Here is a 17,677-nt window from a genome sequence, read left to right as displayed (position 1 = left end):
GGGAAGATACTGCATTAAGCCCTCCTGGGTGAAACAGTACTGCAACTTTGAAATGTCATAAGGCAATATGATTATAGAAAAGAACCCTGGCAAATGGACTAAGTCTAAAATTAAAAAAAAAAAAAAAACCAAACAAAAACAAACAAAAAAAAACCAACAAAACTTCAGGTATTTTTCTGAATTTCCAAGAAAATCAGTAGGATCTTATTGCTTTAATAATTAAATATTTTTCAAATTAGATTATGATGTACATATTGACATAATCTTTTTCATGTTTTAGGAAATATGTTGATATAAGAATTTCAGTTTAAATTTTAAAATGTATTTCAGTGAAATAACATTCATTTCTGTGCACCCTGTTGTGCCAAATTCAGATAGTATTGTTTTCAATTTGTTTGAGCAGCAAAATAATTGATAATTTACTTGCATGGTCTACACAAGTGAGCTTCTGAAACACTTTAATACATCAGGAACTAATAAGAGGTTACTTACAAATCAATCTCTTCACTCAGAGCGTGATGAGATCAGAATATGAAAGCTTTAAGTTTTTTATTTATTTCCATCTTAAGCTGATAGAAAAATACAATTTTCATTTTTCTGCTTAAAATTAATTTAAATGGAAAACAAATTCAGCCAACCATAGGGCAATGGAAGATCATAAATGGAATAGTTTCTCACTTTAAAACACAAAAGAAGTGGCTATACTTTTTCAAGTCTTTTAAGAAGCTCATATTATAAATATTTTTATGTAGAGTGCCCAAAGCAATGTGAGAGATACACACACAGAATAGTTTGTAACTCTCTTACTTCAACAAGCACTTCACTTGTTTATTTATATAATTCACTGCAGAAGAAAGAAATAATAATGAATAACCAAGAAAAAACTCCTCAGAACTTCCATACTGAAATAATTTTTCCTTTGCTGAATGTTAAATCCAACATTTTATTTCTCAATGAGATATCCATTTCCAATATCCTGAGGAATGCAGCACGTGTCAGTTGTGTGGAACAGCAATGTAGCAAGAATAGCACCGGAAAGTTGAAAGGTTCTTACATATGGTTTCAAGTTGCAGTTCTTGGCATATTGGATATTTTTTAAAGATGGGTACTCAGATAAAAAAAATAAAAATCAATGGCATACTTTTACTTTTTGCAGTGAGACCACTGCTTTTTTGTTTTCAATGGCGTCCTTCCTACCTTTCTGGGACACAGATAACATCCCTTTTAATTAAAAAGTGTTTGATATAAGTAATGCAAAATTCAGTTGAGTATCTACTAACTGGGAAGGATTGAATATATGGTCAGCTGTGCAAAAGAAACAAAGATGGAATATAGATGCATAATCATATGCTGCTCTTCATGACTTTAGACCAGTATTTCCAGGGTTATTTGTCTAGATGTTGCTTCTGCTAGTCTGCAGCATGGCTTGTCCACCATTGAAACCAGTTTCTTGTAGAGTAACAGGCCTATTAAAGCAGCTTTGACCATTTGATCTACTCCAGAACATTTCAATGCCACTGCAACTTAATAAGGGAAAGCAATGACAATTAAGCTTCATTGGTTTTCCAAAGAAGTGTTTCAACTGTGTAAGCACACCCTACTCACTTGCCATTTAATGCTGCTACTCCAACAGTGCTTCTGGCAATTGACATACTTGCCACAAATGTCCACTGCTGACTTTGAGGGTCCCACCTCTCAACTGTGTTCAAATAACTCCAACCATCATGTCCTCCCACTGCATAAATAGGCCCTTCAAGCACTGTAACTCCTAAAATGGAGAAGAAAGTGAGAAAAGATAAAAGTATCTATCTACTACTCTATCAGTAGTAAAAAATAAAAAAGTTTTCCAAAACACAACCAACAAATGAACTTATATATTCAAAATGAAAATGGAAGTACCAATTTGAGATTTGATTAATTAAGAATCAACAAACAGGCATAAAATTAATGCCATTCCACATGGCTGTATGAAAAACAGGTCTTGTCAAACCAACTTAATTTCATTTCTTGAGAAGTGTGTTTGCTTCAGAGAATAACCTGTCAATGATGTGATCCTCTTAGATTTCTGTATTCCCTTTAGTTTCTCATAATCTGATAATGAATTAACTCTTTAGAACAGCAGTAAAGCACATAGCAAAGTAGGGACTGGATACCTGATAGGTCTCTGATTATTGTCAGCCTAAGGGGGATTTCATTGAATGGAATTGCTTCTAAAGGGGTCAAAGTCTGTTTGCACCATTTTTGTCAATTATGTAGAAGAAAATAAACAATTCTTCACTAGCAGGAAGATTGATGGACTGGTACGGAATCAAAAAACACACTTGAAGGCTTAAGCAAGTAATTAGACTGAGAAATTTAAGCTGCTTCCTCAGTTCCACTCTATCAAAAAAGAAAAAAACAAACAAACACACACCTTTACAGAAAAATAATGTTGGATATATGAGCACTCTTATCTACTGAAAAAAAAAATGTAACATGTGAAAACTGAAGTTGAACATATTTCAATAAGAAACAATTTTTTGACTGTGAACGGTTTGAATCATCCAGTCAAAGGAATTGATGAATTCTCTATCTCACAGTCTCTTCAGTTAAGCTTAAAAGGCTCTGGAAGATAAGTTATAAGCTAAGCACCAGTTGTTACAAGACAGTGAGCTCAGTAATTCCATTCTATGATCCCAAATGACCATCTCTTTGAAAAATCTCAGGCTAAATCCAGTCCTGTTTCTAAGTCAATGTCTTTTTTTTTTCCTCACTCCATTTCACACGATTTGAACTCATCAAAAAGTCAGAAAACAATAGATCATTAAAATTTCATAGGATGACTTGTTTTTTTTTTTTGCAGAAAAGTCTAGCTTTAATTTTAAACAGTGTGACATTTCCACTTTCTGTGTAATAATGTTTTGTTCCATTTCAGAAAAGTAATTCATTAAAAGCTTATTTTACTTTAAAACTATATTTATCAATGAGTTTGAATATGTTTCATCTAAGAATTCATAGAAAATATTTCTGCACTTTGAGTGTTTATTTTCATTTGTCAATATTTTTTAACTTAAAAAAGAAAATAATTCAAAAACCCTACTAACCCTTAGAAAAATTTTCCTCCAAATGAAGGTTGAATCTTTTATTTTTCTATAGAACTCCTTCTCCAATTGTTTTAAATGCCTTGCCTAGAAATTCTTTCTATTCAATCACATGTTCCAGTTATAATTTCTCCAGAATATTAAAGTGGATATTAAACTGAAGTCATGATCCATATAGCTCAATATCTTATCTCATATAATAGCAATATGTGGGAAGATGTGTCAGTGGTCACATAAAAATTGTGGGATCATATGGTAATAGATGTAGTTTGGAGGTGATGTTTTGTTTATTCTAATGTTTAATATTTTAAAATATTCTTAAATCCTGAACAAAGTTGTTTACATTATTAAAAAAATTATGGTTCTCCTTAGCTTTTTCATCTATATACTCTTCATTAAATGGAAAGTTAAATAGAAAATCAAGTTCTTTTCTGGATAAAAACTGAATCATATTCAAAGGAAGCTCAGAGAGGTAAACGTTTTTATACACATACATGTACACATAATTGCTGTTGAGACAAACATGCAAATCCTCTCTAACCTTCACACATAAACAGTGTTGTATTGTTATAAAGTGAATTTCACAAGGAATCTATGATGCGTATAAAAAACACATCAGTTTTGCAATTTCCAGGTTTTGCTTCCTCAGATAACTTATTTGCACTTTCACTAGGATATAGAGGCTTTTCCTCAATTACTCTTTTTATCTTATTCAGTATTTACATTTTTTTCAAGTCCTTCATAGTTGTGCTTTATTCTCATCTATTTCCTGCTGGAAATTAAGCCAGTACAATTATTTAATTCACTTTTTGTAGGAAATTTGATTTCCCCTTAATCAAAATACCATTCTTCCTGCATTTTCATGGATTTTTACTTTTTCTAAATGACAATGAAAATGGATAAGCTCATTGCAGTAATATAATGTTACTTTCTCTCTGCATTTCTTGTTACAAAGAGAGAAAAGTAACATTAAGTAACTCAGCTTTATACAGAAAATAGTCTTCAATGGCTTCTCTGTTCTTCTCATCAGAACTTTTCTGAGTTTATACAATGCAGATAGAAACCTGTGAGATGCACAGTTCCCTCTGATTTTTTTCCCCATTGCAGAAACGAATATACTGCCCTCAGTAGTTTCTGGTGCCCTTTTGTGGAAGTTGCTGCACAAACTGTTGCATCTACTGGGTTGCATCTCTGTTACCTGTGTTTAGACCCATTCTATCTATGAAACCCCACATTTGACTCTTATGTTTTCTACGAAGCCAGGTTGGCAATGTTCTAAGCTACACAGAAGTATTTTCTTTCCACATTAGGCAGTGCTTGAATCATATGTTTCAAAATATTCTAATGAGTAGTAATGATAATGTAATCACCTTATATACTTATTTATATCAGTAAGTATATAAATGCACATTTTATATTAGAGAGACTGTGTCCTATATGAAGAATTCAATATTGAAGCATTGAATTCAAGCTTTTGAATTCATTCTAAGCTTAGATGCCAGAATGTCTGTGTGATTTTTATATCACACAAATGGACTAAAGGGTACTCCCAAAGGTATTGCTTGTAGCCTCCTTATCACACAAGATGGATTGCAGTACAACTCTTCTCTGACTGAAATTACTGAACAGTCCATGATAACAGCAAATGGCAACACCATAATCAAAATCTTAAGGGACACATTCCCCAAGATCACAAAGCAAAATATTTTCCAGTAAAATTGATGAAGCAAGACTATTCACTTTTCTGAATGTTCCAGGTCATTTGTTTTAACAGAAGAAAATAATTAAATTCATTGTAAGTACTCTGTGTTGAAATGTCAGAGTTCTAATACTATTAGCACACTGTAGAAGTCCTCCTCCTTAAAGAGCAAAGGTACTGAACTCTATATACCTTTTATTTTTTAAATGGTGCAGCCAATTTCTGCTTGGTCTCTTGAGATAAGATTTTTTATATTTTTGTAGTTAATATACTGAACAGTGTGTTAAAAGATCAGAGTTCATTTCAACTTCATGAGACAGGTTTTCGTGTTCATTGTGTATCCTAGAGTATACTGATGTCAGAGTACATAATTTTGTTCCCTGTCATCTCTGTCCACAAGATAACAAAGATCCACCTAGATTTACACTCAGAACGTAGATATTGAAAAAGCCCATGAATGGGCTTTTCCTGTTTCTAAATGAGAAAATAACTATTTCCAGCTGACACTTGAACTCTTATTTGTCATTAAGCAAATTGCACAGGCGAATAACACTGTTTGCTCCTTCATGAGAATTTGCTAAGAGAAGGGAAAGGACAGAAGGCCCTCATATATTTTCTTCCTGTACATCATCTTCAACAATTTGGCAAAACCAGTTTAAGGCACAAGAAAAGAAAAAAATCCTCTTGAATTTAATTTTTCACATGATACTAGTGCTTTGTTGTTTTCTGACAAAAGTAATAATACATTCAGAAAGGGAGTATTTTACTATAAGAGAATTACATTGAATAACAAAAATTATTTATCTGAACAAAGAAACTGAAAATTGGTGGAATCAGATCTTACTTTTTTAATTTGTAGAAAATAATGATTCTGGCACTGAGGGAGTAATTTGTTCTACCATCTTTTGATGGATTACTTTCATTTACCTGATACTGTGAATAGTTTGGCTTTCCTAGTTCTCATATAGTTGCAGAGCTGAACCAGCTATGAGCATCCCTTTTAAGAAAGGAAGCAACTTGTTTTCTTAAGAGGAGATATATTTTCAGCAATTTCTTGAGTAGTTAAGTGCAGTAAGTACAGTGCAGAGACAACTTAATGTTTTCCTGAAAAAAAAAAGTACTTCGAAAATAACTCTTCTAAGCATTTTTACGTAGGAATTTATAAAAGCAAACAGTATTCTTTCTAAACTAAACGAGATCTAAAAAATTAATTGTCTAGTTTGCAATGGCAGGCATTTTCCTTTTGATTGTCTTCACAAAGCTATGCAGCAAAAACCCTATTATGCCTAATTAGGTGCTCAATCGGTACAGTTCCAATTATTTATACTTGAAGACTGGAATGGGATTTTAAATTGCTTTTCTGTAATGTTACAAAATAAAGGAGCACTGCCTATAATATTTTTAATTCTACAGTTCCTTATCTGCCTGATGGACCTAATTTTTCAGAGTAAAATTTTTAAAAGTACAATTTTTTATAAAAAAAAATTGTAAATATAGTTTTATACTGACATTTGGATACAAAATGTCAATGAAAAAATATCTGTGGTGCTAGATTTATTGTAGTCTCTTCATTTTGATATTTGTAGTGATGTGAAATTTTAACTGGCAAGGAAATACTTGTATCCAACAACTTTAAATAAGGACATTACCTTTCAAGAAGATAACAGACATACACTATATCATGACATTGAAGGTGAGAAGACAAATCAGTGTTTTGCTATCCAAGTATGAAATTTGATCAAATAACATCCAGACTTTATTCTACATTTATTTAATGTCCAGGTAGAAGCACATTTTTAACAATCTCCTTTCTCACCCATACCCACAGAAGCATATTTATACAATTTTGTATTAATTGTAACTAATATTGCTGCTTTTCCTTACTCTGTTATTTCCGTCTTTAAGTCTTAAACTACTTTTCTTCCATAGTAGTGGTATCAAAGAAAGTAAAGTCCAATTTGATTTAAATTATGCATCATTAATTAAATGATGAATTAAATCTTATATTTAGTTCTTAAAGCCATACTATTAACTGAGTGGGAAATATAAATACTGTTCTTTGGATGCTGCATATACTACTGCCATAGGCCAATCTTGGAATTTAGAGTGTCCTTAATTGGAGAATTGGACCTGACCTACCTTCCTTAGAGAATATTCAGTGACTTAATGTTAAAATATCTATTCCTATGTAAATTCACAAGTATCAAGGCTCATTTAAAGAATTATAGCAATATCACTGTCCTCTTGGGCCAGAAGATATAACACTAACTTGCTAATATAATGCAAATTTATAGAAGCAAAGATCTGCCTGTAGACCCTTTATTTACATTCTGTTTTGTAGATAAGACACTAGGTTCTCAACTCTGCCACACTATTGTCCTGAGAACATGACTCAGAAATTATTATAATTGTTGCCGTTATGATTTGTAACTCTTTAGTGAATTGGGTCACGATCTACTTAGTAAATGTGCAAAGTACAAAAGGTACTTAATAATTCAGAAAAAAAGATCCCTCTAATGTTCCCCATGATAAGGAGGAAAATCCAAAGCAGAAATCTAATATACGTGCAAATCAATATTCCAGAGAAAATACTGTAAAACGTTAAGCCCTTATTGTAACCCACAGTGAAAGCAGTCATTTTTCCTGAGATTTCACATGGAAAAAATAACAATAATTTAACTACATAGAGGCACATAGTACTGGTCAATATTGCCTAAAAGAAAGATTCTAAAACTAATCTCTTAACTGCTTGCTTCTGGGGTAAAAAATACAAGTATATCAGAAGATTGCTGTGATTTGGTAAGCCAGTCTGTTGTGGAACTCTTCCACTCAATGTTTATGTGGAGATAGGTTTTGGCTTTTTTGTTTGTTGGGTTTTTTGGGTTTTAGGGTTTTCTGTGCATAGGAATCACCACATAAAGATGGAGAACACACATCTTAACTATAGCATTGCTTTTACGACGTGTTGATGTACCCAGAAAGATTTACCATTGCAGAAAAACTCAAGTTCAACTTTCATGGGACATGAATCCTTCTCAGCTGACCACAGCTGATCAAAATGATATTCCATAGTGTATGGCATCATACTCTGGAAATCTGGAGTATCACTGCCCAGCTCATTAGAATTTGGTCAGTATCATATATGTGACAGCATGAAGTGCTAGAATATTTTCAGTTGTCTGCATGCTCTAAGAAACTAGTATCTGGAAAATTTCCTTTACCCAGCTGTTTGGCACTGTAACAAGCATTATGCAAAATATTATTATATCATTCAAAATTATTTTATTTATAAATAATTGCTCCATAATATTGGGAAATTAATTAGTCACAAATAATTACAGTTTTATCATCTTAATAGGGTATGACCTAATCTGTTGGTTTTGATGCTAATTCAGTTCTCTTCATTTTACTGACATTTCTTTTTTCCTGCCTTTTGTCTCCGGTCTCCAGGCTCATATATGCCCTGACATCCAGAATGGAATCTCAGATTCTCATGCATGTGTCTCTGCAGCTCTGTGCTTTTTAATCTCCATAGAGTGGTTTCTTTTGCATATAGACAACATACAAAAAATCTGGATTCATTACACTGTAAAATTAAAAAAAAAAAAAAAAACAGACCTAGAACAAATTCCTACTTATTTTTTGTGTTATGTTAATGGAATATGTAAATTTGCCATTTTTGGTTCCTTAGTAGCCCAAGAATGGTGATACATAAAAAGGAGAAGCTATCATGCAAGATAGCAGAGAAAGAAGAACAAAGATCCCTTTTATCTTCTATATTTTTATAGTTTATTTTACAGTTACCATGGATGGGAGTGTTAAGACTATATCAAGCTTTTATTTATATTCCTAGTTTATTTTAATGGTTTCTACTCTTCTGGAATGCTTTCTGACAGATTGTAACTCCACAGACAAACATGTATTTATTAGGGCTTAAGCACTTTCTAAAATAATACCATTGCTTAACTGCCACAGCAAAAGTTTTTTAAATGGTAGATTAAAGTTCAGCTCTCACTGACTTCTAAATTATCTTTCAAACTAGGTCTAAAGAGGGGTATCATTCATCATTATATTTTTGGTATTGAGTAAGCAATAATCTATGCTATATTATGCTTCATGAAAAAGGTAAAACTGAGATGGTCTGTACAGTTAATAGGTTTGGTACTTCGCTGTGTATCTGTTCTACTCTGCTCATTAATCCTTTCTTCTACATAGACAATTAAGTTCAGAACAGAAATCAAAAAAGTGTATACAGAGTTGCTTCATAAAACTGCTGAATTTATAAACCAGAATCTGTTTTACATTTTTCACATTTTTGCTCTTTCAGTCTCTTTCTTCATTTCCTATATGGATTTTGATTTGGTCTTCCTGTTTGTCAGGTTTCACCTTTCCCATATTTAATTTTTCCCTTTCACCACCTTTCTGGTGTCTTATTGCTCTGTCATATTCCATTCTGTTTTATGGACTACTCAACAGGGATATTAGAATCACTACTACTTTAAATAATAGCTTTGGATCCCACAGTCTGCCCGTTCATTTTTGTATTTTAGCACCACTTATTTCAAACACTGCCATTAAAAGAGCTTTCACTCATCTTCAATTGGCAGCTTTGAAATTGCCTGACATATGACTTCCTATACTATGGATTTTCACTACAAGGCCTGTCAATTTTATTTCCTCACTTCTACATGTATCAACTTCTATACATATGCTTCTATTGAAGATTATATGAATACAGGATAAAGTGAATTGTATTAGCTGGTTGTGGCCTTAGTTACAATGGGGTACATCTGATAATTTTTTTGCTGTGTCAACAAAAAGACATTATGTAAAGGATGGGTGCTTATTTCTATCCTGTATACAAAACCCAATTCAAACTGCTCTAGAATTATTACTACATGGATATAACATAACATAGTTTAGAAAACAAATAATAAAAAAAGTTGTATTACTTCAGATTACCTTTCATTACAAAAGACATTTGCTAAAATAACTTCATGGGGTATTAGAAAAAAATTAAAATTAAAAAAGCAATTAAATTCTATTAACTAAGATTCTCAGGTATTAATGTGATTGGTACATAATTACAGATAAAGAACACCTTTCTAATGCCTTTAATTATCCCAATTTAGACTTCTTTTCTCATTTTACTTGTTGTTCACAAAAAGCCTGAATTACTTCAATACAAAAATTTAAAAATTATTTTATAGTAAGAAAAGACCCCCTCAAATGGTCAAATGCCTAGTTTGTTTCTTTCTTCCTAGTATAGAAAGCATACCAGTTTTTCTCTAGTCAACATTCCTCAATTTAAACTATAATGGTATTTTTTAAATCTGTTGACCAAAATAATCTGTAAAATTATAGTCCAGAATTATTTTTTAACTGATTACCAAAGGTTTTCAATTAGAGATTCATCTCTTTTGTCACTGAGACAAATACTTTTTCTATTCAGCATACTCTAATGTTGTATTACTACTTTCCTGTAGTTATAGCTGAAGTCATTGCATTTTTACCACCCTGGGGAACAGCACTGATTCTGTAAAATTCTCAAACACTGGTAGATGAGACATGATGTATTTTTGCATGTAATTCATGTATTTTCTCATGTAATTTCTAATTTACAATTAAATTTAAACTTAGGAAACAATTTTAAATCAGTGATATATTCAGTGCCATAATGCCATCTGATATAGATTCCCATTGCTATTTTCTATTGTAAGACTTGTTTAACAGCAACAGTACATATGCATATTGCTAGTGCCCAATGACATGAGTGAAGGGTAGGAAAGCATGGTCATTTTGTGAGGTATTGATGCAATAGCACAGCAAAGGACTTGCTGATTGCGGCTCAGAGGAATGGACAGGATAACATTGTGTGTTGCATGAGTCAACCCAGGCAGGTAGTGGGAGTAACCACAAAACCACTGCTGAAATGCAAAGAGTAGATTTATTTCCTATTTATTACCTTCCTAACCAGAGGATGCCAAAGCAACACCCAGGCAGAAACACACAAGCAGGAACACAATCCCAGCAGGTGGCTGGGCTGCTCTTTGCAACCATTTGTCAAGCACCCACTCATGCATAGTTTACCTATGTACTGGGATCTCCTCTGGGCTTTTTATGACCTCTCTCAAAACAGGGAGCTCAAACATGTCCATAAGCCTCTCCAAACACCTATGTTACACAGAAATTTTACTTCTCAAAACAGACATAAACAGCAGTAGGCATTTTTAATTTATATACATATATATATATGGGGTTCCCACACTGTTATTCTCCAGGCCTTGGCATCTTGGCATTCCAGGCTGCAAAGTCACTTGAGCAAATCTGCCATCCTCCTCGCCATTCTCCACACACGTCTGTAAGAGTCTGAGATGTTAATGGTTAATTGCCCATTCATAGAGGTGCTAGGGTGCTTTGCTAGACCAGGGTTTGCACCCTACAAGGTACACCCTCCCAAGGGAGAAGAGGTGAATTTTTGGGTGGATGATGGTGAAGCCTCTGGTCCACATAAATCAGAGGGGGTGACCACTCACCACTGGAGGCCAATAAGAAGCAGACCTCGTGGAATCAGGATAGCTCTTTTTATCATGTTGCAAAGCCCAGTTATGGTTACTGGTCAGAATGCTGCCAGAGCTTAAAAGTACTGAGTTTTCCATTAAAAGTTACAAAACAAAAGAAATGTGGCATATTTAAAAAAAACCTTTTTCTTACCTAAGCCATGTCTATGTGTTGACATAGGTGGTAACACAGTCCAAGCCTTGGTCTTTGGATTGTAACATTCAACAGTGTTTAATGTCTTTAAACCATCCCGGCCTCCAATGACAAACAGCTTGTCATCGATGACAGCAACACCAAACTGAAGCCTCCTGCCATTCATTACTCCAGCCTGAATCCATATGTTTGTTCTGAGATCATACTTTTCAATAGTTGTAGCTCCTGATGAGACATAAAAGCAGAATTACAAATATCAAAATTATAGATGCATTTAAATGAATGCTTAAGAGAATAACCTAATAATTCATCCGAAATATAACCAGCACTTTATTTTAACATACACATAACAGTGCTTCACTTTCAAAGTTTAAATATCCTACAGAAAAAAATCAACATAATTATGAAGCTTGACTGTTTGGAACTAACCCTTTGGATTATAATAAAATGTTATAATTCCATGGAAAATAAATCCGTTAGGATTCATTAATTATGTGGAACCAATAAGCAATGAACAAAGTTCAAACAAACATGAAAGCAATAGTTTTGTTAATTGGACTAAAAAAGGCATAATTAAAATTCAATTTGTATATAAGTGTAGCAGAGGAGCAATAACTTACCTACAACTGGAGGTATTAAATTCCCTTCCAGTTTTATTAAGCCACAAGATATATGAACCAAATTTTGCACTCAATTTAGCGACATCTTTTTGATCCTAGTTGAAAGTAAACAGCTGTAAAATCATTAATACTTAGGTTTGAAAGAACAAAATATACAGTTTATTTGATACTGTTTCTTGGAGGTGCTGCAAGGAATATCATAATGATGCATATTCATAAAGTTGTAATGTTTTATATGTTGGATCTATTTGTGTTAAAAGCTAGAACTGTAGCACATGAATTCTGTAAAGCTGTTTACTTCAATGGTGAAATGTACAGTTAAAAATTTTCTCATTCTGATTTCAAAAAAATTGTACTTGCATAACAGTCTGAATCATGCTCAGCTACATATGTTCTACTATGGGCTAAGTCTGAGTTGCTACAATATTTTATTATATTACATACTGAGAACCTAATCCAGGAGGTCCTGGACTGCTTAAATTCTGTTTCTCCAATAAGGTGCCTCGCTAATTTCTAATGACGAGGATGATAGAATTATATAATACTAACAATAAAAAATGGGAATGAGAATAATAACAAAAATCTACAATACAAAGTGAAATAGGTGTCGTTCTATAAAGTCATTGTTATCAGGAACATGAATATAATACATTCTAGACTGCAATTCAGACAAGAAAAGAAGACCTCTTAAATAACAGTAATTATTTTGATTGCAATGACTCTGCAATAGCAACATTTAAAATAGAAAAATCTTTAAACGAAAAGGTGGTGAAATGACTGAAAGGTATCATCAGCAGAGACTTTAGGATACCTTTAATTGCAGATCACTGAGAATTTATTTTTCTAATATTTAGACTTTTCTTCATTCCCATACATATGGTCAAATATTCACACAGCTTAGACACTAAAAGAGAATAAATTTCTACCTTTCCTAGGAAGAAAACTGGGTATTTCTGACAAAGGAATAGGTTTCTTTCCTTTAGCTCAAATGTTTTGGTCTTGAAAGTAAAAAGATATTCTGCACCTAGGAGAGGAGGCAAAATCTTGATACCAATAGGATTTTACTAGACAAATTAGTTTAGCTATTGGAGAGTAAGGTGCCTGGTGTATATAAAATCAATATCATATTGGAATATTGATTTTTCATCTATCATATATTTTATGGCTTGATTATATTTGCATATAATACTCTTAGAAGAAAAGTATTCTTACAATGCCAAATGTTGACATCACAAATTTCTTCTGAAACAGAATAAAAGCAGAAGATCTAAAGTATCCAGGGATGCATCAAACACAGCACAAACAACAATGCTATTGCTTTATCTTGATGACAACACCTTTGAGCTACTTTTGCTAAAATCTCCTGTCACTAAGTGGACTACAAAACATCTGTTTTCACATTTTTTAGGAGTCTTAATTAATATGACAGAAATGTCATTTTTAGATTCTCTCACAGTATTTTCTGCTAATTCTATATTGACCTTAAAGATTTGACTTATGGTAAGGCTACTGGAGCTAAGAAATTCATAAACATTAAGGTTTTGGGGAAGTTTCTTGGAAATCTGCTTTAGCATTTAAGCAACTGATTATATATTATGACTTTGTGTGGTAGTTCTGACTTTGCTAGAAGTCTAAGTGAATCATAGAATTGTAGAATTGCAGAATCATTTCAGTTGGAAAAGACCTTTAAAATCATTCATCCTTTAACCCAGCACTGTCAAATCCTGTACTAAACCCCAAGTGCCACATTTACATAACTTTTAAATACCTCCAGGGATGAGGAATCCATCACTTCCCTGGACAATTCCAATAATACTTGATAACACTTCCAGTGAAGCAATTTTTCCTCATATCCAATCTAAACCTCCTCTGGTGCAATTTGAGGCCATTTCCTATTGTCCTATCACTTGTTACTTGGGATAAGAGACTGATGCCCACCTTGCTACAACCTCCTTTCAGGATGTTGTAAAGAGTGATAAGCTCTTCCTTGAGCCTTCTATTTTTCCATGCTAAAGCATCTCAGCTCTGTCAGCCACTCCTTGCAAGACTTATAGTCCATACCCTTACCCTCCACTGCCCTTCTCTGGACACACTCTGGGAGCTCAATCCTTCTTGCAGTGAGGGGCCCAGAACTGGACACAGGATTTGAGGTGCAGGCTCACCAGTGCTGAGCAAGTGAATTGATAATCAATAATTACATTCCAGGATGATGAGTCAGTCTTTGCTGCCAGTTCTGGAAGGAACATAGAGTACCCCATATGGAATGACCAGATCCTATCCCCACTCACTTTCATCACTTCTAAGGTGACATCAGTATCTAGGTTTTCAAACCAGCATGCTGTGGCGCAGTGGAGGAACAGTCACTCACCCAGATGCTGGCTCCAGCGACTAGCAAAAATTGGTAGCATTACATGACAGCTGAGATAAGAAAGTCATCTCCTCTCTGCCATAACTAGTGGATGGCAGTCAGCAGAGCCAACTCCTAACTGAAGCAACTTTCAAACTGTGCAAACTCAACAAAATGAGCTGTGTTGGTTAATACTGCCTGCCCTAGTCTGTACAGGCTGTGAAAGGATGTCTTAACAATGTCAGAAATCTGTAGACAAGGACTTCTGTCTAATTCCCATGAGCAAACCATAGTAATTCTGATTACATGTTTCAGAAAACCAGAAAATCCAATTTCCCAAGAACATGATGATGGAAGGAAGCATTTGGGAAGTGACTGGTATATATATTTATGGAATTTGTAGATACAGGCTTAATGTGAAGATATGAATAAAATAAATAAAGGAAAAAATCATTATTCATTTTGAGCTGAAGCATATCTGCTGATTATGCAGAGATAGACACATTTTCCAACAAAACAAAACAGATGGAATACTACAGAATAAATAACACACACAGAGATCCAAATAAAAATACTGACTGTATTAGAAAGTGCATGGAATTATATTTTAAAATTTATTCTACTATTGTTTCCTTCACTGACGTATTGCTAGTGATTTTTGAGTGGTCTAATTGAGTGGTCTAATGGTAAAGAGGAAATAAATTACTTACTAGACTGTCTTTAAGATAGTGGTTATGAAACTGTAAAGATGAAAGAAAAACAAATACACAGAATATTGAAGATCTTAAAATAAAAGTACTACACACCCAGACAATTCCTCTATACACACATGCATGCACAAACTCCTATTTTTCAGATGGACACAGCTCTAGAATTGACTAATTTCAGGATGTAGCACTGAAGAGAGACTATATGAAAAAGACATAGTGAGGTGAAGCAGAATTAATTAGGTGCTATTTGCATGATAAAAAAAAAAGTGTGTAGTAAATTAAAAAGCTATTCCATGACTGTGGGAGCACAAATAATTTCTGGGAAGAACATATCAATGTTTCTTGATGTTCTGGGTACATGTCAACTTTTTTTTTTTTATCCTAACTTAAATTCTACTTAGGATCCAGCTGGGCATTGGATGAAATTAGTTCTGTGTATTGTGCATATGGGCATTATAAACCCTTATTAATCAAGGTCTATGAAGTAATGAGAGACCTACAGAGAAAGAAAACTTCAGAAATGAAATGCCGTAGATGATCAGGGGAATTCTGCATTAATGTCCAACTGCTGCTGACAATTCCTCTGTGTATGAAGCAGGGATGAAAATGATCCTACCTCCCCATGTTTCTGATGAAACATTAAGGTACTAGCTCTCACAATTTCACCTTTATCTACAGAGCAGTACACCATTGCACTAAATACCAATTTCTATTTCTTTGTTTTTGTTGCCATTTTTAAGCACATGAGTTTGTGAAATTGTTTTGGTGAAACCCTTGAAATGATTCTATAAATATCTTCTCTTAAACTTTGTCTATTTCTAAAATTAAGCATATTTCAGTTCCTTGCTAATGACTTATAAATCAAGATTTTTGTAGAAACCTGATTGACATTCTCACTTTTTTTGCATTGTTGGTGACTGAAGACTAATAATACAGCAAGGTCATTGAATGAAAAAGAATATTTGGATATCAATATTATTTGCAACCCAATATTTTAACTCAAACTAGAAACCTGTCCTGCAAATTTTTGAACAAGCTGACACTGGCTACATGAAGTAATGAAGATTGTCTGAGACTATGAATGCAACATATTTATCTTAGCTAGGTATAATGTCGTACTTTTCATAGAAACAAAATGAAAATTGCTTCAGAAGCAGATGAAAATCCCAAACATATCCCCCTTGCCCAACTATCTTTGTATTCGGTGTAAACATTTCCACATAAAATACCATTTTTTTCCCCTTATTGTAGAATGATTCAGTATTTAAACCCATGGAGAAGGCTACGAGTTCTACATTTATCATCAGAAAATTTCTACATTTTTTCCCCTGTAAGACTTTCTGCTGATTTTGCTATTACTAAAGCTGTTGCTGACATGTACTCTGATCATTTTGTTCAAGATTTAGAGATGCTGCTGTGAGTAGGTGCAAAATGATGACCTTGATCTAGTGATCTGCAACATTACATTTTGAACAGAAAAGATGGTGACTCAAGTGGAACGAATGTGACCTAAGGAGGTTACTGATGCAGATACCAAGGAGATTATTTTGGTAAAGAAACATCTATACAGAAAATGGTAGCATAGGGTAGCAGTTCATTACTCTATAATAAGACTGCTATAAATTCCTTTAAGCACTCCAAAAATGTATAACACATACACAAAAAAAATCTTACTTTTTTTTTTTTTTTTTAGTGAAAACATGTATTAAAATGTCAGAAGGTTTTTCCATATAGTGATATAAAATAAAAATCAGAGAACCTCTGGGAATTTTTAATTATTCCATATGAGCAGAATTCTCTAAAACCAATACAAGTTCTTCCCACAAATCCTTCTATTTCTGAGTGTATCAGAACTGATAGCTTTTCAACAGTGATTTTAGTAAATGTCTTTGATGTTGTGCACTTTGTTTTACAATATAGTGTTATGTTATTACATAAAACATTCATGGTTTATTTATATTTTTATGTAGTCTAAAACTTACAAAAGTTCCTTGTATTAATGATTTATGTCATGCAGTATTGATAGTCTACCTTTGCTCAGCAATAAACTCATGCCTCTTCTTTTAAAACAGTTCTGTTCCCACTGAAAATTGTGCAAATAATGTATTAACAATAAAAATAAAAGTTCCACATGTGGACAAATGCAAATTCTAGGGGAACTACATATTCTGTACCCACTGGAGCTCCCACCAGTGGGAAGTAGGTGATGGTGACCTACACAAGCTGTGTATCTGTGTTTGTTTATGTGTATGTGTGTCTGCAACTAGAACCTTGAGGGATTTGGTCAAGAAGAACATTAAGAAATTTAAAGATGTAAATTCATATTTTGCAAGTGTCTACTACTTCAGTTTATGTACTGCATGATTGATATTGATTCTAAGCACATGGTTCATCTGAGTGGGAGTTCATTATGCACCATAATAAATCAATAGGCTTCTTTGATCATTATTTGGTTAAATAATGTGAACTGAGTAGTTTGGTGCTGCAACAGTAACAGTTTCCCAGAA

The 17,677-nt window shown here is 33.4% G+C and overlaps 1 protein-coding gene across 2 annotated transcripts in view; it reads right to left on the bottom strand.

Annotated features, from left to right (window-relative positions):
• KLHL1 (kelch like family member 1) overlaps positions 1 to 17,677 on the bottom strand; it is a 183,582-nt gene that overhangs the window by 16,986 nt on the left and 148,919 nt on the right. For both annotated transcript variants that reach the window (XM_053935143.1, XM_053935144.1), the window contains 2 exons: positions 11,494 to 11,718; positions 1,606 to 1,768 (listed from right to left, as the gene is read on the bottom strand). In XM_053935143.1, coding sequence (XP_053791118.1) covers positions 1,606 to 1,768; positions 11,494 to 11,718 — 388 coding nt within the window. The remainder of the gene's footprint in view (positions 1 to 1,605; positions 1,769 to 11,493; positions 11,719 to 17,677) is intronic.

The sequence above is a fragment of the Vidua chalybeata genome, chromosome 2, assembly GCF_026979565.1.
Source record: "Vidua chalybeata isolate OUT-0048 chromosome 2, bVidCha1 merged haplotype, whole genome shotgun sequence".
Taxonomy (NCBI): Eukaryota; Metazoa; Chordata; class Aves; order Passeriformes; family Viduidae; genus Vidua; species Vidua chalybeata.
The sequence above is the reverse complement of the archived record's forward strand: the minus strand, read 5'-3'. Positions and strand labels throughout refer to the sequence as shown.